The sequence below is a fragment of the Anguilla anguilla genome, chromosome 2, assembly GCF_013347855.1.
Source record: "Anguilla anguilla isolate fAngAng1 chromosome 2, fAngAng1.pri, whole genome shotgun sequence".
Classification (NCBI taxonomy): Eukaryota; Metazoa; Chordata; class Actinopteri; order Anguilliformes; family Anguillidae; genus Anguilla; species Anguilla anguilla.
Window position 1 is genome coordinate 269,338 of NC_049202.1, and position 24,628 is coordinate 293,965.

The 24,628-nt window shown below is 46.5% G+C and overlaps 2 protein-coding genes and 1 long non-coding RNA gene across 9 annotated transcripts; 1 reads left to right on the forward strand and 2 right to left on the reverse strand.

Moving 5' to 3' along the window:
* Positions 1–974: 974 nt before the first annotated feature.
* acoxl (acyl-CoA oxidase-like) lies at positions 975–15,190 on the reverse strand. The gene is made up of 19 exons (XM_035404611.1): positions 14,940–15,190; positions 14,316–14,412; positions 13,998–14,084; positions 13,540–13,626; positions 12,894–12,992; positions 12,481–12,595; positions 12,155–12,241; positions 11,715–11,787; positions 11,214–11,346; positions 10,921–10,955; positions 10,475–10,591; positions 8,240–8,393; positions 7,256–7,345; positions 4,383–4,492; positions 4,108–4,219; positions 3,863–3,950; positions 3,630–3,700; positions 3,241–3,342; positions 975–1,414 (listed from the first exon to the last, which is right to left on the reverse strand). The coding sequence occupies exons 1-19, from the start codon at positions 15,053–15,055 to the stop codon at positions 1,232–1,234; spliced, it is 1,956 nt and encodes a 651-aa protein (XP_035260502.1). The 5' UTR covers positions 15,056–15,190; the 3' UTR covers positions 975–1,231.
* On the forward strand, positions 4,500–19,231 carry LOC118220628. 6 transcript variants are annotated; one of them, XR_004763985.1, is made up of 10 exons: positions 4,500–4,616; positions 7,966–8,012; positions 9,943–10,053; positions 10,402–10,733; positions 12,198–12,275; positions 17,383–17,434; positions 17,535–17,612; positions 17,778–17,818; positions 18,413–18,495; positions 18,639–19,231. It is a non-coding gene; the product is annotated as an uncharacterized LOC118220628 (long non-coding RNA). The 6 variants fall into 6 exon arrangements; XR_004763982.1 differs by lacking the exon at positions 4,500–4,616 and adding an exon at positions 6,641–6,726; XR_004763983.1 differs by lacking the exons at positions 4,500–4,616; positions 10,402–10,733 and adding an exon at positions 6,641–6,726.
* LOC118220625 (neuropeptide FF receptor 1-like) lies at positions 18,649–23,681 on the reverse strand. Of its 2 annotated transcripts, XM_035404617.1 has the most exons (5): positions 23,286–23,681; positions 22,147–22,467; positions 21,530–21,629; positions 19,880–20,510; positions 18,649–18,722 (listed from the first exon to the last, which is right to left on the reverse strand). In XM_035404617.1, the coding sequence occupies exons 1-5, from the start codon at positions 23,290–23,292 to the stop codon at positions 18,717–18,719; spliced, it is 1,065 nt and encodes a 354-aa protein (XP_035260508.1). In that variant the 5' UTR covers positions 23,293–23,681; the 3' UTR covers positions 18,649–18,716. The 2 variants fall into 2 exon arrangements, with proteins under 2 accessions (XP_035260508.1, XP_035260507.1); XM_035404616.1 differs by lacking the exon at positions 18,649–18,722 and having other exon boundaries at positions 19,111–20,510.
* Between the last annotated feature and the right edge of the window lie 947 nt (positions 23,682–24,628).

Sequence of the window (24,628 nt, forward strand, 5' to 3'; positions counted from 1 at the left end):
GAGTTGGCTGCATGGAGACCATGTGTCTTGTGTAGCTAACATGGCATTTACATTCTACAGTCAGCAGTGACATCACGTAGCGGCCTGTCAATCAGAAGCTACTGAAGTGAATATCCACGCTAGACATGCTGCAGACATGACACAGTTTACACCGAAAGCAAACATAATTATTTTCCTGTTTATAAATGTGAAAAATGCAAGTATACGTCTTTATCTTGTGGCTTCTTGAGCACTTTAAATGCCTGGTTGCACAGGTTGAACTTTCATTAAATTCCCCTTATAGCAAAATACAGACGACCCACATGTCCATAGGCCCATAAGTACAATTTCCTACACATCCCAAGAGCCACTGCAGTGCAGACATATTCTCTACATGTCCCATCTGTCAATGCAATGTAGAGGCATTTCTTACACATCCCATCAGTCATTGCAACTAAGAAACCACAACACCTAACTGGACACAGAACTCTGACAAAAGCCGCGTTTCCACCGCAGGAACTATACCCCAGAACTAGGAACCTTTTGAGGAACTCAAAGGAAGGAACCTTTTAGTTCCTTGAAAAGTAGTTCCTGGGACTAAAAGTTCCGGGTGCTTTTGGTGGAAACGCGGCTAAAGAATCCAGCAGGGAAAAAACCCTCCCTTCCTTGAGTGTCCTTCACAGAGACGGCCTGTGGACCAAGAGAGATGCTGTGGGGTTTGTGTGCTGGGGGAGGTGAGGTGAGGAGGGAGGGCAGAAAGTCAAAGGTGGAATCTCATAGTTTGGGGGGGGGGGGGGGGGTGTCTCAAGGTTTAGACAGTGTTTGGGGGGGGGGGCGGCTCTGTCAGAGTTTAGACGGGGCCTGGGGGGGTGGGGGGGTGGATCTCAGAGTTTAGGCAGGGTCTGGGGGGGTGGTCTCAGAGTTTAGGCAGGGTCTGGGGGGGGGGTGGTCTCAGAGTTTAGGCAGGGTCTGGGGGGGGGGGGTGGTCTCAGAGTTTAGGCAGGGTCTGGGGGGGGTTGGTCTCAGAGTTTAGGCAGGGTCTGGGGGGGTGGTCTCAGAGTTTAGGCAGGGTCTGGGGGGGGGGTGGTCTCAGAGTTTAGGCAGGGTCTGGGGGGGGGTGGTCTCAGAGTTTAGGCAGGGTCTGGGGGGGTGGTCTCAGAGTTTAGGCAGGGTCTGGGGGGGTGGTCTCAGAGTTTAGGCAGGGTCTGGGGGCGTGGTCTCAGAGTTTAGGCAGGGTCTGGGGGGGGTGGTCTCAGAGTTTAGATGGGGTCTTGGGGAGGCCCTGCGTGGGCTGTTGGGGGGTGGGGTAGAAGCCCCATTCTGCTCTGGGATTGGCTACTCCAGCGATAGGGGCCTGGATGCAGCACGACGGAATGTTGAAGTCGGAAACGACTTTCAAAGCCTCGTCCTTCACCGACTTACACAGCTCCAGCAGCTGAAATACAAGAGTTTAACATTCTTTAATGAACCAATCAGTGACCTGCCCACACACTCTAAACACTGCTTCCATAATTATGGATCATTTCTCAAATATGAACATTATGTAATGATCATAAATGATCAGCCTGCCCATCAGTGCACTTTGGCCAATCAGACACGCAGCTGAGTTATACTAGGGCAGGCACACATTTAATTGGTCACAGAATACTCAATTACCCGACCTAAAGTGTGGATAAGTACTAGCCCTGAACATTCCTCCTCAGGCAGATTTCAGTGTGACTCCTACTAATGCTGTTTATGTGAAACAGACACTATACCAGTAATATATTTTTATGCAATGATAAAAATCATTTTTCACACATGAATTGATACTTTCTTCACATTTGCCAATCCACTGCCCTTTCTTGTACAAAGACATAAAACATTACTTAAATATTTTTCAGAGGTAGACTGTACCGGTCCCCGTCTACAGCATTAAAATATGAATCAAAAGTAGCTCCGGCTCTGGATTATGAAGGTTAAAGAAGTGTCAGACGGTGAACCCTGAAAACAGTGTACTTCCGTTTCTGCAATAAAACTGTCAGAAGTTTGACTATATAAGCAGCTGTGTTTGTGCCTTCGCTGAACAGGCCTCAACTGCATTGCATCTGCATTCCTGATGAAACCGTGTGGCAGACGGTAATCTTACTGAGGGCTGGGATTTAGTGTGAAAACATCAAAAGGCTTCAAACAAAAGGATAAGAGCAGTTTGGCCTTGGTAAGCCACACAGAGCCCTAATCATTACCATGGAGACAGTGCGTAATACTGACCACACCCAGGGGTGCACCACATGGCCCCCTGCAGTCCAATCAGAGAACACCGTAGCCCCCATTACCACCGACCTCAAACTCAGTTACTATAAGTGTGCTTACTTTGCTCTTTAAGGGATTCTTAATTAGCAGGCAAATCCAGCCCAAATCTAGCTGGGACGGCCCAAATTCACGTGGAAAGGTGCACGTCATGCTTAAGATCTCGTTCCATTTTCTAGAGTTGAGGTGTAACACTTGAAGTCCTCAGTTTTGTAAATCAGTCTTCAAAGCATGTAAATAACATTGTGGAAGAGAGCTGCTTCCAGTTACACAGATAACAAACAGGTCAAGGACATCAATTTTAGCCAAATCCTCAAAACAAGGAAACTGGCTTTTCTTACATTTAAACATTTTTGAACATTTGTTTTAACTTTTAAACTTTTAAAAATCTCAGTACTAGTCTTGTTTCCCCAAACTTCACCGTCTACTTGTGCAATTAATATTTGGGTCCTAGAGTAAGAAGTAATAAAGGACACAAAACAAATTAACAAATGATCTTCCATCCTACTGAAATTATTACTGAACACAATTAACAGCAGTGCCATCTACTGGCAGTTAAAAATACTGCTGAAAATGACTAAAAATTCTACTGCTTTCAAAAGTCTTATTTTCAAGTGCTGAGCACCGTGGGCTCTGTGTTTATCATGCTGTTAATCTCCAAAGCCCAGAAAAAAATATGTATGAACAACAGATTCACCAATGCCTTGACTAGCACACGTGCTAGGGTAGGGTCTTATCTATGAATGAGGTTTGTTGTAGTCTCACCTGTGCATTGGGTAAGGTCTCACATGTGTGTGAGGTGAGGTCTCCCCTGTGTGTGAGGTGAGGTCTCACTTGTGTGTGAGGAGAGGTCTCCCCTGTGTGTGAGGTGAGGTCTCACTTGTGTGTGAGGTGAGGTCTCACCTGTGCATTTGGTAAGGTCTCACCTGTGTGTGAGGTGAGGTCTCACCTGTGTGTGAGGTAGGGTCTCACCTGTGTGCGGATCGTCCTGCTGGTGGAGGGTGTGAGGTACCTGTGCTCCAGGTACCAGGCTCTCTCCTGGTACACCAGGCTGGTGCCATGCAGGAGGCAGAACTGCACAGAAACGAAAAGGCATTCAGAAATGCAGCAGCGATGCTGGAGCCCAGTCACATGCCTATCCCCCCCCGCCACACACACACACACACACACACACATACACACACTGGGGCCCAGTCACCTGCCTACCCTGCCCCCCCCTTCCCCCACACACACACACACACACACACACACAGGGGCACAGTTACCTACTCACCCACACACACACTGGGACTGCTTTTTACATTATTCATTTGAGTAGTGTGTGTGTGTGTGTGTGTGTGGAAACCTTATTGCAGGTGTACCTTTGTCAGCAGGGCCTGATCAGCCTTCACTTTGCAGGCCTGGACTGCTGATGCAAACTGCTCCAGGGTGACTGCAGGGAGAAAAGACGAGAGCATATGCACACACACGCACACGCACACACACAGTCTGACCTCTTCTGTTTTCCTGAATTATAATGGGCCCTGTACCCCATGCCCCGTACCCCACACCCCTAACGTTCATAAGCGCACGTTACGTCGCTGCTGTCAGTCACCTCTGTGTATGTGTGCCAGGGCCAGGCTGGTCACATGATGCAGGCAGGAGTTCCAGGCCCAGAAAAACTCAACCTTATTCTTCTGAACCTGCAGTGGAAAACACAGGGACTCAGTCACAGGGAGTCAGTCACAGGGACTCAGTCACAGGGACTGAACTGGCCTGACTTTCTCAGGAGTCTTACTGCAGATCTCTCAGGAGTTTGGGGAGCCCCTGATTTGGGGGTGTCCCGTTGGGAAGGCTCACCTTGCAGTAGAGCCTGGCAGCCAGAGAGCGCTGTAGAACCCTCTCCCTGTAGCTCACCGCCTTCAGCAGGAAGGCCAGGTCCCCGACTTTATCTGCGCTGAACCCCAGGAAACTGCCACAGAGACGCACACGCACACGCACACGCACACGCACACATACGCACATACACATACACATACACGCACACACACACACAAAGATATTGGTCAAATACTTCCTTCTAAGTGTACAGGTTCTGACCTGCAGCTGTACCCTGGTTCTACACTGCTTCTGACCTGGTTCTGAGGCTGTCGGAGGCTGAGCTGGTCCAGTGCTTCAGGAGTCCAAAAACGGCACTGGACTCAAACTGCCTGGTGTACTGAGTCAGCAGCTCCCTCACCACCACCTGAAGACACAGACCCCCCGTTTCACACCCCAAACTGGACCAGGAGACACAGAGACCCCCCGTTTCACACCCCAAACTGGACCAGGAGACACAGAACCCCCGTTTCACACCCCAACCTCTGCAGGTAAGAGCTTTAAATGGACAGTTTTTGTTCGTTTTCTTGCCTTAGAGCACTGGTTCCTAACTTTTTAATATCAGGACCCAAATTAGGAATTTAGTACCTTTCAGGGACAGGTAGACTACAGACTCATTCCGGGACCCACCTCATACACTTCCACCACCCATTTTGGGTCCCGACCCATAGTTTAAGAAGCACTGCCTTAGGAAATGTGAAAATGACAATTCAACACAGCATATTTTTGCAAATTTGATTAACTAAAAATTATGTTATAACACTTTTATTATGAAGTCCAAGCACCTACTGATTAACAGCCACCCTAACCCTCCCAGCATTGACTCTGCCACCCTAACCCTCCCAGCATTGACTCTGCTTTAGTCCCCAGTATTTAAATCTCAGCTCCCCATCCCCATCCCTAACCCTCCCAGCACTGACTCTGCCACCCTAACCCTCCCAGCATTATCTCTGCTTTAGTCCCCAGCACTGACTCTGCCACCCTAACCCTCCCAGCATTAACTCTGCTTTAGTCCCCAGCACTGACTCTGCCACCCTAACCCTCCCAGGATTGACTCTGCTTTAGTCCCCAGTATTTAAATCTCAGCTCCCCATCCCCATCCCCATCCCTAACCCTCCCAGCACTGACTCTGCTTTAGTCCCCAGCATTGACTCTGCCACCCTAACCCTCCCAGCACTGACTCTGCCACCCTAACCCTCCCAGCACTGACTCTGCCACCCTAACCCTCCCAGCACTGACTCTGCTTTAGTCCCCAGTATTTAAATCTCAGCTCCCCATCCTTGGGAAAACATTTAATCTGGTGACTCAACAATGCAGCAGGAGCAGGGCGACACAATCCCATAATGCAACATGGGAAGGTGGCAGGACTGCCCCTGAACCTCCTGTGCTTATGGCTCTATGGGAGAGTACCAGGTCCATCTGACCCGACCTCTAACCAGCAAAACTGCACCATATACCCCCCCCACCCTTTAATTTAAATCAGGAGGAGCAGAGGACAGCCCGGGCCCTTTTACTGTACAGGGGAGCATTAATGTCCTTCTCATTATAGGTGGGACACCCCCCCCCCCCCTTCTCATCATAGGTGGGACACCCCTCCCCCCCCGCCCCTTCTCATTATAGGTGGGACACTGTTTGAGTCCCAAACCTCCTGGGCAAAATGACTCCTCTCTGTAGACCACCTCGTCCCTTTTGGTCATTTGTGATGTGGATGAGGAGTGAGGCTGTTTGGTGAGTCATTCTGACTCCAGCTGTTTTGTGTCCTGGCCTGACCTCACACAGACTCTACCCAGTAACAGCGTTTAGGAAAGAAGAAGCTTTAGTTTCTACATTAACGCTCTGCAGTGTGTGCTGCCAGCCAGGCTGTGTCACACTTCTGTTTTTTACACACATAAATCAGCTTTTCATTTGCACAAGAGGGGTAAAAATATGTTTTTTCTTTTGAATGGAGCCAAAATAAATGTTCTCAAATTCAATATAAACAAAATATTATCATGTGCCGTTTGCATCAGTGGCTTGTACATTAAAACTGGGTTACAGTATGAACCCCAGTTTGATTGCAATCTAGTTCTGAATATTATCCCATAATTAAGTAAAAACACAGACGAGCCATTAACTGGTATGGTAAATAGGTCTATGCTGCAAGTGCACTGATGCTTTTGTGCATATCATTATTCTCAGCTGTATGTAGGTATTTCCCCTGATTTTATTTGGTGTTTTTAGAACCTAATCCCCCAAGAAGCACCTGTGAGCCGGCGCTGCATCACCAGGCCTGATGTCAGCAGGGCCCTCGGCTCTCAGAGTGGGACTGGGGCGGATTTGGGTGCTTCACCTTGGGCTTTCGGGATCATAATGCATCATAATGCGTAAAACCACTTAAATATTTTAATATTTTTGCCTCCAGTGGCAAGGTCATGAAAAGCCAGACTGTTTACATGTCCAATGAAGGATTATCACTCATCTAATTAGAACCAGCAGGCCGGTGATTCTGCACGTTACTGCAAACACAGTGGGTCTGCAGCAGACGCCGAGGAGACTGAGCTCTGCTCTGATCCGCAGCGTGTGAAGAACACTGGCTCCTCAGTTCATGGGAAATATCCACACGTAAGCTGACCGGCCTGACATTCACTTTCAGCAAGTGACATCAAACATCGTGTCCTGAAAAAAACCTGTTTACTGTTTTAACATAATTTCATAACTCATATTAGAACTCCTGTGTACAACAGAATGCAACATAGACATTACATTACATTTATTTGGCAGACGCTTTTATCCAAAGCGACGTACAAAAAGTGCATTTCATTGTCATAGACAACTGCTAAACACAGGTTCAGTAAGGTACAATACTTATTTTGTACAGCTATTTCTAGCCAAGAACACAGTTTAGTTCACACAGTGAACAATATTCAGACCCAACCTCTGCAAAGCCAACTAGGCAGAAGAATAAGCTACATAGCTTGCGTTACAGGAAATTAACTTGGCCTTGCAGGCAAGTTAGCAACCCCAAAACCTTAAAACAGTTGGACATGAAAATGAGTATGTTAGTTGCCGTTGTTTTTGTTTTTTAATTCTGTGTATGTTCCATGCGCATGCTCCCTTGAGGGAGGGAGGGGTGCGGATTTGAGCGCTTTACCTGCAGCATCACCACATTGTCCCCCTCAAATGTGACGAAGACGTCCGAGTCGCACTTGAGTGAAGGGATGCGGTTCTCCATCATATAGCCCTGAAGCAGGAAACACCGAACAGGAAGAGCAGTTACCCAGCCTGCCTCAGGAGAGCTGGGGAATACAGGAACACTAGCACAGGAACATTAGAGCTCAGGGACATTAGAGCACAGGAACACTAGAGCACAGGAACACTAGCACAGGAACATTAGAGCTCAGGAACACTAGTACAGGAACACTAGAGCACAGGAACACTAGCACAGGAACATTAGAGCTCAGGAACACTAGCACAGGAACACTAGAGCACAGGAACACTAGAGCACAGGAACACTAGCACAGGAACATTAGAGCACAGGAACACTAGCACAGGAACATTAGAGCACAGGGACATTAGCACAGGAACATTAGAGCACAGGGACATTAGCACAGGAACATTAGAGCTCAGGAACATTAGAGCACAGGGACATTAGCACAGGAACATTAGAGCTCAGGAACACTAGAGCACAGGAACATTAGAGCTCAGGAACATTAGAGCACAGGGACATTAGAGCACAGGGACCTTTGAGTCTGACTTCCTGTCTGTGATATTACAGGATGTGTGTTCAGTGACCTGACTTCCTGTCTGTGATATTACAGGGTGTATGTTCAGTGACCTGACTTCCTGTCTGTGATATTACAGGGGGCGTTCAGTTGGGTGGAGCAGCGTGAAGATTCCTCTCAGACCAAGTAGGTGGATTCTGCAGTTTCTAAAGAATATTATGTGTGTTATTTACATTATTTGCTTGGCACATGCTCTCATGTATGCAGTGTAAACGTGTTAAGGGAGATTTCATGTAAAAAAGCAAAAACCACAAAAAACAGGAAAAGTGAGAAGTCTCTGCTCTAGCCTAGTCACGCCAAGGGAAATGCACTGTGATTGGCCAGTGGTAGTGAGTAATCCAATCAGGACGCACCATTCCCCCGGTGCACTCGCGGCAGTCCTGCAGGCAGGCCAGGTTCTCCCAGGTGCTGTAGGCCTTCAGCCCGGTGATCAGTGCCTGCAGACTTCGGCTGCTCATCAGATCCGTGCCGAGGAACCGGGCCTCGTCCAGCACCGCCGCTGCGAACCTGCAGGGGGCGACAAACGGCAAATCTGCAGGGGGCCACAAACCACAAACTTCCAGGGGAACACAAACTGCAAACCTGCAGGGGCCACAAACCGCAAACCTGCAGGGGGCGACAGACCACAAACCTGCAGGGGGCCACAAACTGCAAACCTGGAATTTGTTGTCTTATTTAATAGTTAATGAGTCTATACTGTAAATAAATTAAATTGAATTCATTTTAATGGTCACTTTTTTACTGAGAAATGTCACAAAGACACTTTAAATAGAAACAGAAGGAAAACTGGGTAGAAACCAGGCCTGTACACCCCCCGCCCCCCCAAAATCCATGCGGTAAAAACTCCCCCAGGGGAGAAAAATACAAACAGTGACAAGAAGAAGCTCCTCAAAGGGAAGAAATCTCTGGGGGGAGCCCCTTCTTCGCTGGCCGGCCTGGTGTAAAATCAGGGCAGAGCAGATGTACCGAGGCGTCGATGGCAGTAAATAATCAAACGGACGGGGGCTTTGGCACGGCTTGGCCTGTTGTTGTTTTCGGTGCAGTGAGACGGAACCATAAACAGCCACGCTCTGAGCCGCGGGGGACGGGGGGCGGCAGAGACGCGGGGTCAGCCCAGCTGGCGGGAAATCACACACCGTTTCCCAGAAGGCCCTGTGCCGCCTCTGCAGCCGCGACACTGCGGGAGACACACACACTCACGCACACTGAATCAGAAAGCAGAAGTGCGGCGCTGGCTAATTTTAACCCTTTTCTGCATAATGTCATAAACCATCACATCCAGAGAAAACGGCAGCGTTTCACAGTATTACCAGATAGTTCTGCACAATCGCCACCTGAGTCACCAAACATGCTGCGCGGATATGCAAATAACCACCGTATATTCCCCCGCCTTCGTCTGAGCTCCAGACCGAACTAAAAATACGCTGAGAGAAAAAAAACAGCCTGAAGAGTTAGTTTAATGAACTACGCAGCTGGGCTCTGGCACAGGATCTGGCCCAGAGGCCTGAAGGGTGCATTTAGAAAGGAGACGTGACTGCAGCACATACACCGTTTAAAATACCCAGCGTTCACACCCTAAGGTAGAGATGGACAGCGTTCACACCCTAAGGTAGAGATGGACAGCATTCACACCCTAAGGTAGAGATGGACAGCATTCACACCCTAAGGTAGAGATGAACAGCGTTGGGGTAGAGATGGTCAGTGTTAGGGTAGAGATGAACAGCGTTAGGGTAGAGATGGTCAGCGTTGGGGTAGAGATGATCAGCGTTAGGGTAGAGATGGTCAGCGTTAGGGTAGAGATGGTCAGTGTTAGGGTGGAGATGGTCAGTGTTGGGGTAGAGATGGTCAGCGCTGGGGTAGAGATGAACAGCGTTAGGGTAGAGGTAGAGTGGGGTACTCTTCATCGTTGACCACAGCGGATGTCCAGGGTGCTGAACAGCCCTATTGCCCCAAGAGTTAATCTGCTCATTAATACAGCTCAATCACACTCATACTCACACACACACACACGCTGGTTCCCTGTTTTTATTTGTGTGTTTGTTTTCTTTCACCACAGAACACCTGTTCATGCCATCTCTGAAGAAAACAAACTAACTTAAGCACCAAAGCATCCCTTTCTTCGAAAAGAATGAGAAACTAACATCATCGCCATCTAGTGGTGAGAAAGGTAATACCGTACAACTACATTTGTCAGTCACTGAAGGTTCTTCCGACTAGCCAGCCACACACACCAATGTCACGATTCGTGGTTATTTTAAAACATCCAGTGCTTCCCCAGTGAAGTCATCCCCACAGTCAGTACACAGCAGAATTCTCACAGATCCTGCAGGTCACATTCAGCTAAAGAACCCAAAGCTGTCACTCAAACAAAAATGTCCAACATGAAAAACTGGGAGAGGTGATATGTGAGCACCTCAGCATGTGCATCACAGTCTGTGGGGTTTCTAAAGGATTAATGTACTTATTTAATATAACTGTTTGACATTGGACATTAATTAGCTGCGTTATTAATCAGCTGCCCACCCCTGCGACTGAGGCCCGGTGGGCGCTCGTGTGCAGACTGTCAGGCTCAGGTGAGGCGCCGGTACCTGGTGGTGAAGGTGAGAGCCAGGGCGGCGGCCAGGTGAGGCATTAGCCGCAGGTACTGGGTCTGGTGCTCGATGATCTTCACCTCCTCCTGGTCCGTTGGCCCAAACTGCCTGCGACTGAGAGGAGACACAAGTGTTACCCTCCTGCCCTGGAGACACTGCCAGTCAGATGAACAGCCATATGGAAGGAGAATACCGCTGTTGTAAATAGTGGCAAACATGGAGGACTGAGGCAGTGATCTGTAGGACTGCACATAAGGTATGTGGCTCAGGTAGGGTGGGGTGAACTGCGATGGGGCGGGGAAGAAAATTAAAGGACTGTCAGGAGGGGTAATGGGAAGGTCAGACAGGGGTCAGAGAGAGGTCACACAGGGGTCAGACAGGTCACAGGGGTCAGACAGGGGTCATAGAGAGGTCGCACGGGTCAGAGAGGTGGTGTACTGTACCTGTGACTGTAGCGCACTGCAATGATCAGGCCCAACTGCAAGGGAAAGGAGAGAACAAGGTTCAGTAGTCACCACGGCGATCATCAGGGTGAGCAGAGACGGTCGCCATGGTGATTATCAGGGTGAGCAGAGACAGTCACCACGGAGATCATCAAGGTGGGGCTAAATGCCTGTGATGTAATGATGAGCCAGTTAGGGGTGGGGCTAAATGCCTGTGATGTAATGATGAGCCAGTTGGGGGTGGGGCTAAATGCCTGTGATGTAATGATGAGCCAGTTGGGGGTGGGGCTCACTTTCATGGCAGCCATGGCCTGCACGGTGAGGCCCAGGCGGGTGGGGGTGAGGGCCGCCAGCATGGCCTTGAAGCGCTGGCTCTTACTCTGGATGGGAGAGTGGTACGCCCCGTCCGGAGACACCCAGCCAAACCTGCGAAGAACCACGGCAGACATTTTGGATCTATTTTCCCCCAAAAAACACAGGGATAAATGTGCTGAAAAACAAGGAAACAGGCACTGACACCAACTATTTACTAATGAGCCTTTGTAAGGGCTGGTGAGACTCATGTATGCGTGAATCTAGCGATTTCCTGGGGAATAATTCACTTTTCCTGGGTTATATTTACTCCTCGTCTCCCCTGGGTACTTTATAAATGTGGCAGACTTTCTGTGTCACAAAAACCACCAAGGAGTTTAAGAACCTCCACACTGTGGGAAAGGAGGACCAGGCCAGGATGATCTGTTCTGAGGGAGAGGGTAAAACAGACCTGTTGTGAGTAGTTTTTGGGGCACGCTCACTTGCTCAGAAGGTTCCCTCTTGGGATCCTGACGTTGTTAAACACTAAGATTCCATTATCCACCCCATGCAGGCCTATGGACGGGCAAAACAGAAGCACATTAATGGCAAACAGGAGCCTGATTTACCAAGCTTACTGAGCACCATGCTCTCCTTACCACTAGGGGCAGACACTCATTTTACTTCATTAAGTTTTATTTTCTGCTACCCATTTAGTCTTTCACTGCAAGTGTAAGTCACTGAACCTGAACAACAGCAATTGTGCACAGTCAACTGTACATCATTTTATTACATCACTGTTTTCCACCGACTGGTGTGCATGCATGCATGAGTCACAGCTACCTGCGATTATCATCATTTTCCTCTCATCCTGACCGACTTAAACAGCTTGCACTTTAAGCACAAGATATTTACTGAAGACCCTGCGCTCTCTCTCTCTCACCCTCTTTGTGCTTCATGTCGATGGCCTGCACCCCTGGATAAAGCGCCCCCTGCTGGTCTCTGATGGGCACAATGAAGCAGTGGGGACCTGGAGGAGAGAGCGGGACCGCAGAGAGAAGAAGGTGGGTAAACTAAAGCACCCTCCATTTACGCTCCCAGGCTGGGACGGGTAAACTAAAGCACCCTCCATTTACACTCCCAGGCTGGGACGGGTAAACTAAAGCACCCTCCATTTACGCTCCCAGGCTGGGACGGGTAAACTAAAGCACCCTCCATTTATGTGTCCACTGAGGGACACCTGCCCCCCCGGGCCGGGACGACTCTGACCTTGGGACACCCCGCTGGCGATGAGCTGGGCGAACACGCAGGCGTAGTTCCCCATCATGGCATTCCCGATGTACATCTTCCAGGCGTCCTCGCAGGGCATGTTTATGACAAACTCCTGAAGGAGTGTAAAGGAAGGAGACCGCAGCGTGAGCTCTCAGCCTGCTGAACGAGACTCCGCCCACAGCCTGCTGAACTATGTGTGGGGCTCACTGCGCTGAGGGTTAGGGTTAGGCGTTCCTCTCTCTGTCCCATGGCTAACAAAGCAGGGCAGTCTCCAAACTCGTCCTCCACAGACCAGGGCACCCAGACATCACATCTATATTTTTACACGCAATACGTTCTGCGTAACCACACATTTAGGACCGTGTCATACATTCAGTGAGCTATCACGATATGTCATGATACAGCCCTACCTGTGACACAGGGTCATATCGCGCCTCCGTGAGAATCCCGCGTACGTTGCTCCCATGTCCTCGCTCTGTCATGGCGAACATCCCCGTGAACTCCCCCTCCTGCCGAGAAAACAGCACCAGTCAGGGGGGCGCCAAAAACAGCACCTGCAGCGTCAGGGGGGATCCAAAAACAGCACCCACAGCGTCAGGGGGGCGCCCCAAACTCCCAATCCCAAAACAGCACCCACAGCGTCAGGGGGGCGCCCCAAACTCCCAATCCCCAAACAGCACCCACAGCGTCAGGGGAGTGCCCCAAACTCCCAATTCCAAAACAGCACCCGCAGCATCGGGGGCGCCCCAAACTCCCAATCCCAAAACAGCACCCGCAGCATCAGGGGGGCACCCCAAACAGCACCCGCAGCATTGGGGGCGCCCAAAACTCCCAATCCCCAAACAGCAGCCCCACCTTTTGGGGCAACAGGGCTGAATTTCACTTCATAATCAAGCACCATTTCAGAGCCAGGAAACCAGGTGACCTGTGCAACCGGCTGCTTTAACTGATCGATTAAGTACTGAGTAACTACAAATCCCAGCAGCCCCTGGGGCTCTGTAAGGAACTCCGGGGCTCAGAGCTTCTGTGTTGTGGAGCAGGTCGGTCACACCTCACCGTAACGGGCAGGTACCACTTCTCCGTCTGCTCCGGGCTCCCCAGGTTAGTGATGGCACCCCCATACAGCCCGCACACCACCCCAACCTGCAGAGAGAGAGGCGAGAGGCACTGTCTCAACAGCACTGCCGGCACAGGCTTAGCGTCTCACAGCCAGTGAGAAGTTCAGGTTCCTGTCCTCACATTTAAACATGGAGGTGATGTGTGCAATAAATGCATATGTCATGGACGTAATAAAATGCTAAATAAAACGGGGTGTCAGTGGGGGGAGAGAGACCGAGACTGGTTCACCCCAAAAATTGGTCTGCAATCAAAAACTTGGTGTGCCCAGGACTGCCGCCAGTGGTACCCGCTGAGTGTGTAGAATCTGTGCTGTCGCATCCCTGTACTCTAGCGCAGAGGTGTGCTTATTAAACCCTGACCTTATAATGAATGCTCTGTCACCATTTGTACTGCACCTTTACTCCAGTGGCTAGATCAGCAGTGCAGACCACTTCAGTAATCCCCAGACTCCTGCATATGTATTCCTTCTGTCGGTCTTTCGCCTGCACGCAACAGAGCAAAGTTCCGTTCAATAATAAGGAAAAGGACAAAGGACGCCATTATAGATATAACGCTCACCCATTCATTTGTTTGACTGACAGTCAGTTCCTAAAAGCTCATTTGCGAAGGTAGCCCAAATGCTGGAGTAAATGACACGTGCCATATTTCCGTGTAACGGCATACGCTGCACTAAGTACAATGGTATGGTCATTTGTTAATAAAATAAGGTGCACCAGATCTTTCAGGTGACGGCGTATTTCGGGGAGTTGTAGCACAAAGTGCAGTCGCGCAGCGGTCAGGTCTCTCGTCTCGTCCAGCGTGAGGTCATAGCTAGAAAACATTGTAAAAAGCACACAGTTGTTTAGTTCTCGAATTTTTTACTAGGTGTTTTTTATGAGCCGTCATAATGTTACCTAATGTCGACTAATTTTGAATATAGCAAACGGAAAAGATTATAGCCTACAGCATCTCGCAAAGAGATTAAGTCGAAAACTTTGTAGAGTGGCCAACTGCCACCCAATCAGTATTAATACACTTTCCTTAGAAGCTTCTAAAATCCGTTTACATTGTTGCGAAAATAATCCCAGCGAAAATGGACGTTACAGGTCAAATATTTGCAAAGAGCCTAAATGAGACAGCCACAAATGCGGATTGTGACAGGCTGGCTAACGTAGCCTGAAAGTATGAACGTTGTGTGATATTAGCTCTAGCTGATGCATTGAGCATTTCTTGGCGTTATAAGAAAAATACCGAAAGGGACGTTTGTTTGTGCTTTAGATAAGAACGATCCTCAGTGCTCCGAATAGTTCTATGCACGCATGCAACATCAATTTAAACAAAATATTAAATGTCCCAACCTGCTAGATTGGAAGTGCTCGCATTGGCTTATTTCTTCTCGGAGGCGGTTCTTGAAATCACAGAATTGTCCGTCGAGGTATCTGGAGAGGCTGCTTGTTGTGGATGTCCCTTTCATGTTTTTGGAAACGTGTTACATGTGTCTTTCTTTCCGAAAGGTGTGCAGTGTGGCAGCTCGGAAAGACTCCTCGCTGGTTCAGCTCAACTTCCGCGTGATGATGATGTCACTCAGTTTATGAAAAGACACGGCCGCGGTTTCGCACGGAATGCGGGAGCCAAAGGGGAAGTGCGCGTGCGGCCGGACTTTTGAGCGTGCTGTTCGCCTCCTGATTGGATCACGTAAATTCTGCCGGCCTGACCGCGGTCCCGTCAAAAACCCTTGTCAGGCGTAACTGTTGTTAACGGTAAGGTAAAGTACTGACACGAAAAGTAAACGAAAAAGACTGCCTGTTAATCACGTGGTATTGCACGTGAGTGAAATTAGTTGTTAAATTACGAAAACAAATAAAACTCTTTGTGTTGTGAAGTGTTAGTTTCTACATAGTATAGATGCCTATAGAATGCATTTGGTTTTCAAGATGGTTACTCCTGCCCATGGCAAATTCCTTCTAATATATCTAACTATCATCTAACACGTCTAACACGCAAGTAGGAGATGAAAGAGCCCGCGCTCGAATTTCTTGACCGACATCTGAGGAAAGACAAGTCCGTAATGCATACGAGCCCGGGCAGGATTTTGAGTACACAATGAGCTAATGACAAATGCAATAGCTATGAGACAGAACAAGTCAAACTGCAGATTATTTCAGGTTTGTTAACTTATGAAGGTGTTCATGAAAGATTGGATTAAATTCAACCAGCATATGTCTTGTCAGATTTTACTTTCCTGCAATCATATTGGGTCTATTAAGTCTGAGCCAGTGATTTGTGTTTGGTCAGTGCTCATGTTGGCTTGAATTTTTGCCTCCAATTGGACATACAACTATATAATATAATCATTAACCAGAATGAGTAACTTATTTGTTTGCTTGTAAAGCACATTGCTGGAATTTTGGCTAAATCTCATCAAACCCATCAAAGAATATCAGCCTGAAATTATCCTTTCTTTGTCACCAATTGCATCTCATTCTTTCAAATGAAGTGAAAATGACTGATTTTATATCTAATTTTATCATGAGAATCCAGTATTAAATTTACCATGTGAAGTCACTTCCTGATCTGTGTGCAGGTACTCAGATATTTTGGTTTTCACAGCAAAACTTTACTAGATGATTTACATGAATACCAAATTAGCAGTAGAGTGAGATTGATTTGTTGTTTTTCCAATACATTTGTTTTATTTTAGATTTAATTTATTATTATTATTATTATTATTATTATTATTTTGATGGTACAGTTTAAATCTTTTCACAGAACTCTGAGAAACAGAGGTTCTCACATCATCCCCTCTCAGAGCCAGAAGCAGAGTCTCCCTCTTCATGTTTCTCTGGGTCCACTTGATTAATAATGTCTTGCCCATCTGACTGCAAGGCCATTCATCAGTGATGAATTGACAGAAGGAGCAGTGCTGGACAGGCATGTCTGGCCTGTTGCCTGGCAACCCTCCACAGTGAACCTCACCACCAGGCTGTGCTGTGGCAAGTCACACTGTGTACAGCCCTGTCCTGTCACTTCTGTCACACGAATCATTTCAGGGGAAAAACCTGCTGATCAGACCCCTGGGCTGCCCGTAGAGGTGCCGGATTAAAATGCAGCATGTGGGGGTGGGGTGTGGTGATGGCAGAGAGGAGTGTGTTGAGGTGGGTTGGAGGGGTGTGGGCTGGCTGTGTACCTGTAAATACAGGTATATAAATGCAAAGTTTAGTCACTGAAGACTGTGATTCCTTTCTCAGATGTCAGCTATCACAACCTGATCAGGCTTTCAGTACAGAAAGGTTGTGAAGGACCTGGTCAGGTCTGCAGTGTCAGAAGTTAAGTGAGTAGCACTGACAACTGGACAAGCGTCAGCACCCCTACATGTGTAATTTTGGGTGTAATTGGGGCTGTCTGTGTTTATCCTGATAGCGTTAGCAAAGTGAAACCAGTAGGGCCACCAGTTTGTCTCCACCATGTGACCTGCAGGGATTTAAACTTGCATTTCAATGGTTATCCTCCAGGGGTTCCCTTAGGCACTCCAGTGGCACAGTCAAGTGACTAATCATACAACTGAGTTTCTGAGACATTTATAATAACAATTAGTAGATATTATATGGGGAGAGTCAGGATGGAATGCTATATGAAAAGCATGTCTTTGAGCCAGTGGTCCTCACTCCTGGTCCTGGAGAGCCGGATTGCTCTCTCAAACTGCACATCCTGTTTCTTTGGTAAATACTGACGACAGAGGCATGTCATTTGGGGCTCAGGTATGCTAACCTGCTGAAGTTATGGTCGTGTTTTATTTTACAGATTCGCGTTTCCACTTCGCTGCGGTTTGTCCCTTTCCAGTCGCCGTTGCCGGGTAAGCTGTTTTGACTTGAGTTGTCCGAAATGGTGATGGCCAACGCTTCCACGTCCACAGCTGGGCTTTCATACCAAAATGTTGGTGATTACTACCCCAGAAAACCTGGGACCAAGCCCACCGTCGTTCTGTGTGAAGTGACCGAGTAGACGTGAGTCCACTGGGCAAAGCTGACATGGTAGGCCTATAGCATACCCATACCAGTGCAACACTTAATCTGTAAAGTAGGGTTATTCCACGCTTGATAACCTTGTATGATAAGAGTTGTATTCAGAAAAGGTCTTTAAGTAATTAGACGTGTGTCATGGCTGTTTCATGCCTTTTCTGTTGTTTGTCTTTGCAGATATTCCAGTTCACCGGAAAAAGCACGAAACCGGCGTTTCGGTGAGTTACGATTTCTCACGAACAGATTTCATAGATCACATATGTAAAAAAAAAACAAAACAAAAAAACATTAAAACTGAACGTTTGGTAGTGTAAACAAACCGTGGCATATTTTATATTGCGTCTTTTAAAACCTTGTGCATGCTGATTATGTACCTCCCCCTTCTCGCGTAAGCTAATCGTCGCGATTAATGTGTTCCTCTGTAGCAGCTGTTTATAAATGAGCCGATCGGCAGCGCTGCGGCAGCACGAATTAATTTATTAACTTCACCAGGCATATATGACAACTAGCATAAATGTCCTTCTGTTGCCCACTAGGTGTCAGTATTGTGTGAGACTCCGGTTCAGAGAGGCGTTCCTCTTTCTGTCCCTTATGGAGCGCTGTTCCGATTTTGGGACAAACCTATGTTGATACAAACTGGCAAAATCAAGATTTTTTGGCAAATTTAAATGTACTCATTGAACTGGATTAAGTAAAATAGTTTTCAACGTTTTCATTACAGCTGGAAACAGTGGAGAATGTTCTACTAAAAACGATCTTCCCTTACAGAAAGTGGAAATATGTGTTTTCAATAGCAGCCTGTTTATGTGTAGGTTGCCGTTCTGGAGTTCAGGGAGCTCCAGATTTTACCCAGACCTACAGTAGTCAAAAACAGGTGGAACTGATGGTGTTGCAGGTAAGCTAGTCTTGGAAACTTTGAAACAAATAACATACCATTCCCGGTTCATAGAAATATATTTTTGTGTAAACATCAACAATGGCCAAAAGAATAGTCAGCCGCAGACAATTCACAGTTACTGACAATAAGCACATGTTCAGTTTTCAAAGGAGAAAGAACCGGGGCAAGAACTGAGGGAGAGGAAGGAGGAAGAAGATGCATTGCACAAGTCTGAGGACTCAAAGGGAAGATAAACTCCAGAAAGACAGGCTGTTTCCGTGCGCCCTACAGCACACAGACTGGCTGTCCGCATGCTGAACCTTGCATTATTCATTCTCTAATTCATAATTCAATGCTTTTGTGAGCTAGCTTGAAAGCTGGCTAGGTAGCTAACCAATCTGTTTGTCAGTTTTTAAAAAGTGTCACAGCATGGACAAGGTATTCCAGTCAGTGAGAAATATTTCACTTGTTACAAGAAATTGAGAGATAAAATGATCATTAATCCCATTCGTAACAATTGAAGGACGGGATGCAGGACAGACTGACTTTCCAGATACATTAAAAAGACAGGATCGTTGTATTGACATGCTGACATGCCATACTGTTGCATATAAGTACTCACACACTTGTATATATAGTTATTCATGTTTATGATGATTGAAGTTGATTGAAAGACAATGACGGTTCATACCAAGCATGAACAGCAATTCCAGCATTCCATATTAAACCAGCGTAGAGTTCTTCTCTGCAACATCACTGAGTAATTGGTTGAACTTGTGAAGTGAATCAGGGCAGTACATGCATCTACTCTGGGTGTTATGATCTGCAGATACACTTATGGATGAATTTTCCCTTAAAGGGGTGGCTCACTTTCTGGGGTTTTTGATATTTTTCAGTGCATGGATTTGTATATGATGAAGAATATTTTTGATATTTACAGTAATAATATTTGCGAGATTCAAAGAGAAAGCACCGAAAAAGTTGAAAATGAGGTGTCATGAGCTAGCTTACTCAGCAGGAGTGAATTAAAACAGAAATCACTCCTAGGGTTTTGAAAATATTATTAGCCTGTGCGGCAAACATTAGTTTTGATCAGAATGGCAAAACATTATGTACAACTTAATTCATTTCACTCAAAATAATACAAGTTTTGTTCTGAATTACAATTCTCTCATTTTCTCTACATTGAAACCTTGCCAGAGGCTGGATAGAGAATTAATTAGGTTCTCTAATCGAGGTCTTCCAGCACAAGCTCATTTCGTTTTTTTCCACCCTGTAGACCTTTCCACTTCCTGTTTTCATGACAGGCAGAATTGTGGGGCTGGGCCTCCACAGAAACGCGGTTGTGTGTCCAGGTACCAGCCCTTCTCTTTGACGCTCTGCGATGGCTCCGCATCTTCAGGAAGCAGAGCTGGAACCTGAAGGCCGCCTGGAACCCGCGCCTGAAGTTCTCGTTGAAGTAGCCGAAGATGAAGGGGTTGACGCTGCTGTTGAAGAAGGCCAGCCAGTGGGCGAAAGGGAAGATGTAGACGGTCACCAGGTTGAGCTGGCTGGCGGTCAGGGTGCTGTAGTCCGTCAGGAGCATCAGGGTCCACAGGGGCAGCCAGGTGACCGTGAACAGCAGCGCCAGAAAGATCAGCATGTTGATGACCCTGATCTTCTTCCGGGAGACCCTGTGTCTGTCGTCGTCGGCGTGGACGTCCCCGACGGAGGCGGCGGACCTGAAGAGCTTGAGGGCGATGCAGGCGTACGTGATGATGATGAGGGTGACCGGCGCGAGATAGATGTGGGAGAAGAGCACTGTGGTGTAGATCTTTCGCATTTCCTTCTCAGGCCACGCCTCCCAGCAGGTGTAGAGCGGATAGGTGTTGTTCTGACTGTCCACCATGAAATGGGTCTCATCCCGGGAGACGGTCAGTATCACTGCAGATGGACACATGATGGTTACAGCCAGGATCCAGATGAGCACGATGGTGACAGAGGCTTGTTTCTGGGTGAGCTTCTGTTGAAATGGGTAGACGATGCATCGGAACCTAGAAGACAAGAAGGGAAGAAGCTGTTTTTTTTTTCACCGGTTCGCTGTTGTGGATTTGTCTTTGACATGCAACTCTGGGGGGCTGCGTTGGTGCTGTGCATCATTCTTCACTTATAAATTTTCACCTACTTACAACAATTAGTAAATGCTTCTAATTATTTTAATTTTGCTATTCCTTTAATTTTGTTCAAGGATACTGTATATTTAATTCCGGGCACTAGGTCTGAAGATTGGTTGTCTCTCTCTTGGTAAGAGGGCAGGGTTGTGTCTCTCTCTCTTGGTAAGAGGGCAAGGTTGTGTCTCTCTCTCTTGGTAAGAGGGCAGAGTTGTGTCTCTCTCTCTTGGTAAGAGGGCAGGGTTGTGTCTCTCTCTCTTGGTAAGAGGGCAAGGTTGTGTCTCTCTCTCTTGGTAAGAGGGCACAGTTGTGTCTCTCTCTCTTGGTAAGAGGGCACAGTTGTGTCTCTGTCTTGGTAAGAGGGCAGAGTTGTGTCTCTCTCTTGGTAAGAGGGCAGAGTTGTGTCTCTCTCTCTCTTGGTAAGAGGGCAGAGTTGTCTCTCTCTCTCTTGGTAAGAGGGCAGGGTTTTTTCCCTCTCATGACTTCATGGATTCTTGCGTAGCACTGCAGCTGTAGAAAACTCCCATCAGGTTCACTTGTTAGCTTAATCCCCAATTTGTGTCCCTGCTTCTGTCTGTTGCACTCCCCTAAGTGCCTGCTCTCCATTTATTCTCCCAATACAGCCGGAAGGGCATGTGCCCCAAATCCCCCCCCCCCCCTTACTGTCTCAGCCCCCACCTCAGGACTGCCACCTAGCTGCTGTTGATGTATTAATATGAACAATGAGTGATTGAGACTGGCCCAACCTGCCCCAAGGTCTCTTCCCATCTGTCCCATCGAGTGCTCACCCTTGCCTTAGGCCAGCTCATGTGGGCGTGTATGCCAGGGTCTGCTGTGTAGGTCGGAAAAAATGTGGTATGCAAATTAATTTGATTTATTATAAAAAAGAGAGAACAAAGAACCTTTCCACTGCGATGGCGACAAGGGTGAAGACAGATGCGGACACAGATGCTCCTTGTATTAGGCCACTCATCTTGCAGATAAAAATATCAAACGGCCATCCTGTAAATCCAGAAGAGAAATATATTCCACAATACTGTCATAAAACATATTTAACACACCGTACTTCAGGTCGCTTCTAAGGTGACTGCCTTCATTAATACAAGGTAAATAATTTATCTGAAAAGTAATTTATTGCGATTGTATTAGAATGATATTTCTGAGATCTGTGCAAAGGTCATTATATATTTTCCAACTATGCATCTACTGTATCTAGGGACTGTGTAACTGACCCAGATGATGCCAGCAAGATAACAGGCATCCAAATAACCAGAGGGATGCCATGTAGTGATGAGAAATGAGATATGCTGCTCACTCAATCCTGTCTCTGGCACATGCTAATCTTAATGCTGAGGCCACTTCATATGGACACTGCTGGTGCCAGCATGGTGCTGGTTAGATCAGTCTCTACCCGTACTGTAGGGGCAACACTGCTAAGCCCCCGACTCCCTTTGTGTGTGACCGAGTGTGATGCAGTAAAGTTTGTGTTTATACCAATACACATCCTTTTTTTACCTACCTGTTATTAAATTGTCCATAAGGGTAATGGGCAAGCAAAATATGCCAACAAGGAGGTCACTTACTGCCAGATTTAGAATGAAAATGTTAGTGACAGTCCTCATCTGTTTGTTCTTTAATAGAATGAAACAAACTACTAAGTTACCAATCATGCACAAAAAGAAAAGCAAGATGTAGGCAAAGATGAATATGACTGCAACAGGGAGAGAGTGCTGGTAGTATGAGGAGAACGTGTAATTGTTCATGTCCCGCAAGGCTGAACCATCTTGCCCCTTCTTCCAGTCCAGCGAGCTCATGTTGGGAGATGGGGAAACAGCTGACCCTGCGGCAGTGGAAGAGAGGGGGAAAAAAACATAAACCTGCTTCTTTATTTTCTGTTTGATGGCACTCGGCTATTTTCCCTTGAGCTGATTATCTTCCTCTTCAAATGACACAAAAAGCTTGTCTATGGTCTTTACAGAGATAGATACTATCCAGTTAGCATGCTTATAAATCACAAAATTTGCAAATGAGTTACAGATTCAGGAAAGAAATTAGAAAGCAGCCAATTTTAAGAACAAAGCATGCTTTACTCTTAACTGCAAGATCTGTAATTACACAGAGAACCTTCTTTCTGTCCAGATGTTTTAGCAGGATATTTTAAAATGCTCAAAATCACTTGTGGAAAATTAAACACGCCAACGTGCTTTGCTGCTCTTCCACCGCTTATTTCTGCCCGATGTTGCTTTTAAATGCATTCTGGTGCGGAAATGTCCGAGGACTTGTCCATGCAACAAACTGCAGGTTTATGAAAACCTGCGGCTTCACTTCGCACAAAGATCCCATTTGCCAGATAAAAGGTTGAAGACATGAATGAGTAATTCGAAAGATTTTCACCACCAGTAGACGGCTGAAATTCACCCTACCCCAGCTGCACAAAATACATGTAGCATGTACACAGTCACATGTATGTTTGCTCATGTAAACAAATTTAAAACATTTAATTCTCGTATTAACCCGTGAACTACCATTACACTACATTACTTCTGAACTACCGAAAGTATACGAGTATGTATCGCAACGTTATATAATGTATATGCGCGCTCATTTTTTTAGAGAAATGTCGGTAAATAATCTTTTGAAATAAAATGTCATTCTTACCTTGCATATTTTTACATTTTCAGATGAGCTGGTTAGAAGACGACAGATTCGGTTTTATTCTTAAAATATATATTATCAACAGTTTAAAATATGTACCATAAAATACTGAAAAAGTAATTTAATGTAATTTAAAACCTTGACATAGTAATTTTCCTGTATGAAATATTGTAAATATTTCCAGTACCAATCTATTTATCCTTATGTCATTGTGTCCGCTTAACATGATCAGATTAAAAGAAAACCTTGCATTTTCAAGGATGTGCGTATGCAAAAATGTTAAAATTCAAAAATATCAGCAGACTATCCTTTTTATTTCATTCCCGATCTCGCGTAGCCCGAGTTTGATCACAGCTTTCTAAAAAGGCTGCGTCTCGAGCGGAGCCCCTCCTCGACTGCTTCAGGTGCAAATCAGACAGTGGGATATCAGTGTTTCGTGCTTATTTAGTGTAGCCTATCCCAGAGAAGAAGATGCTGTCAGCTGTGATCCTGAATGACACAACCACTTTTTAACTTTCCGTAGGTTTACAGATTGTAAAAAACACGAGCCGCTTTAATCTTCAAGTTGGTTTTTTAATGTAGGTTAATTTGGGTTAACTCGTATTGTTCGGTTACAAAAGAGTTTATAATCAACGTTTCGAGCCTGATTTGCCAACTTGCTCATGAAGCGCCAAAAGGTCAAGCCGCTGTCACGCTATCCTCCAAAAAAACTTCTGTCCCAAGACAAATACGTTTATACGCGCTATGAAACATTCTGGGCGAATATGTGACAATATGTGATTCATTGTCTATAATCTTTATATAATCTACAAAATTCTCAGTCAGCAGTTTCTTCACACAATTTGCTCCCGTGGCAAATGCAATAATAATAATAATAATAATAATAATTCACATTCCTATTATCACACAAAAAATCTAACCCAGCCAACTTTCATAATAGCAGATGAATCACTGAATGGAACCAAGGGTGGAAATATCTGGTGATGAGGCATTTTATGCAGTGAAAATGGGGCTTAAGCGGGAAGAGCTGTGGGCCAATAGTTGAATTTGCCTGGAAAAAGTAGTGTTTACAAAGTAGTATAGTCTAAGTGACCATGCATGGCAGCCAAATTGAGTAATTAATGTACTGGAAGAGGACATTTCAAATCCAGTCGATCCACTGTAACTCTCATAGACCTAACTAGACCGGAGAGTTTTTACGATGGCGTCATAGAGGAGCACAAATCAGATGCAGAGATGCGCACTACCACTAGAGGGCCTCGTGACTCATCTGCTCATCTAATTCTGATAAGTTACAAGGACATTGAATTCTGATTGAATTATACCCTTTCTATTAAGGCAAATAT

Bases quoted from the DNA above. Each gene is read 5' to 3' on its own strand.
- acoxl (XM_035404611.1), bottom strand. From the start codon at position 15,055: ATGAAAGGGACATCCACAACAAGCAGCCTCTCCAGATACCTCGACGGA. The intron at 13,627-13,997 runs GTGCAGTACAAA...CTCTCTCTGCAG, and splicing joins ATCTAGCCACTGGAGTAAAG to GTTGGGGTGGTGTGCGGGCT. The intron at 3,701-3,862 runs GTGACTGACAGC...TTCTCCCTGCAG, and splicing joins CCTGGCACACATACACAGAG to TCACCCTGGAGCAGTTTGCA.
- LOC118220625 (XM_035404616.1), bottom strand. The intron at 21,630-22,146 runs GTAGGTAAAAAA...CTGGATTTACAG, and splicing joins TATGGACAATTTAATAACAG to GATGGCCGTTTGATATTTTT. The intron at 20,511-21,529 runs GTTCTTTGTTCT...CTTGTCTTCTAG, and splicing joins GTCGCCATCGCAGTGGAAAG to GTTCCGATGCATCGTCTACC.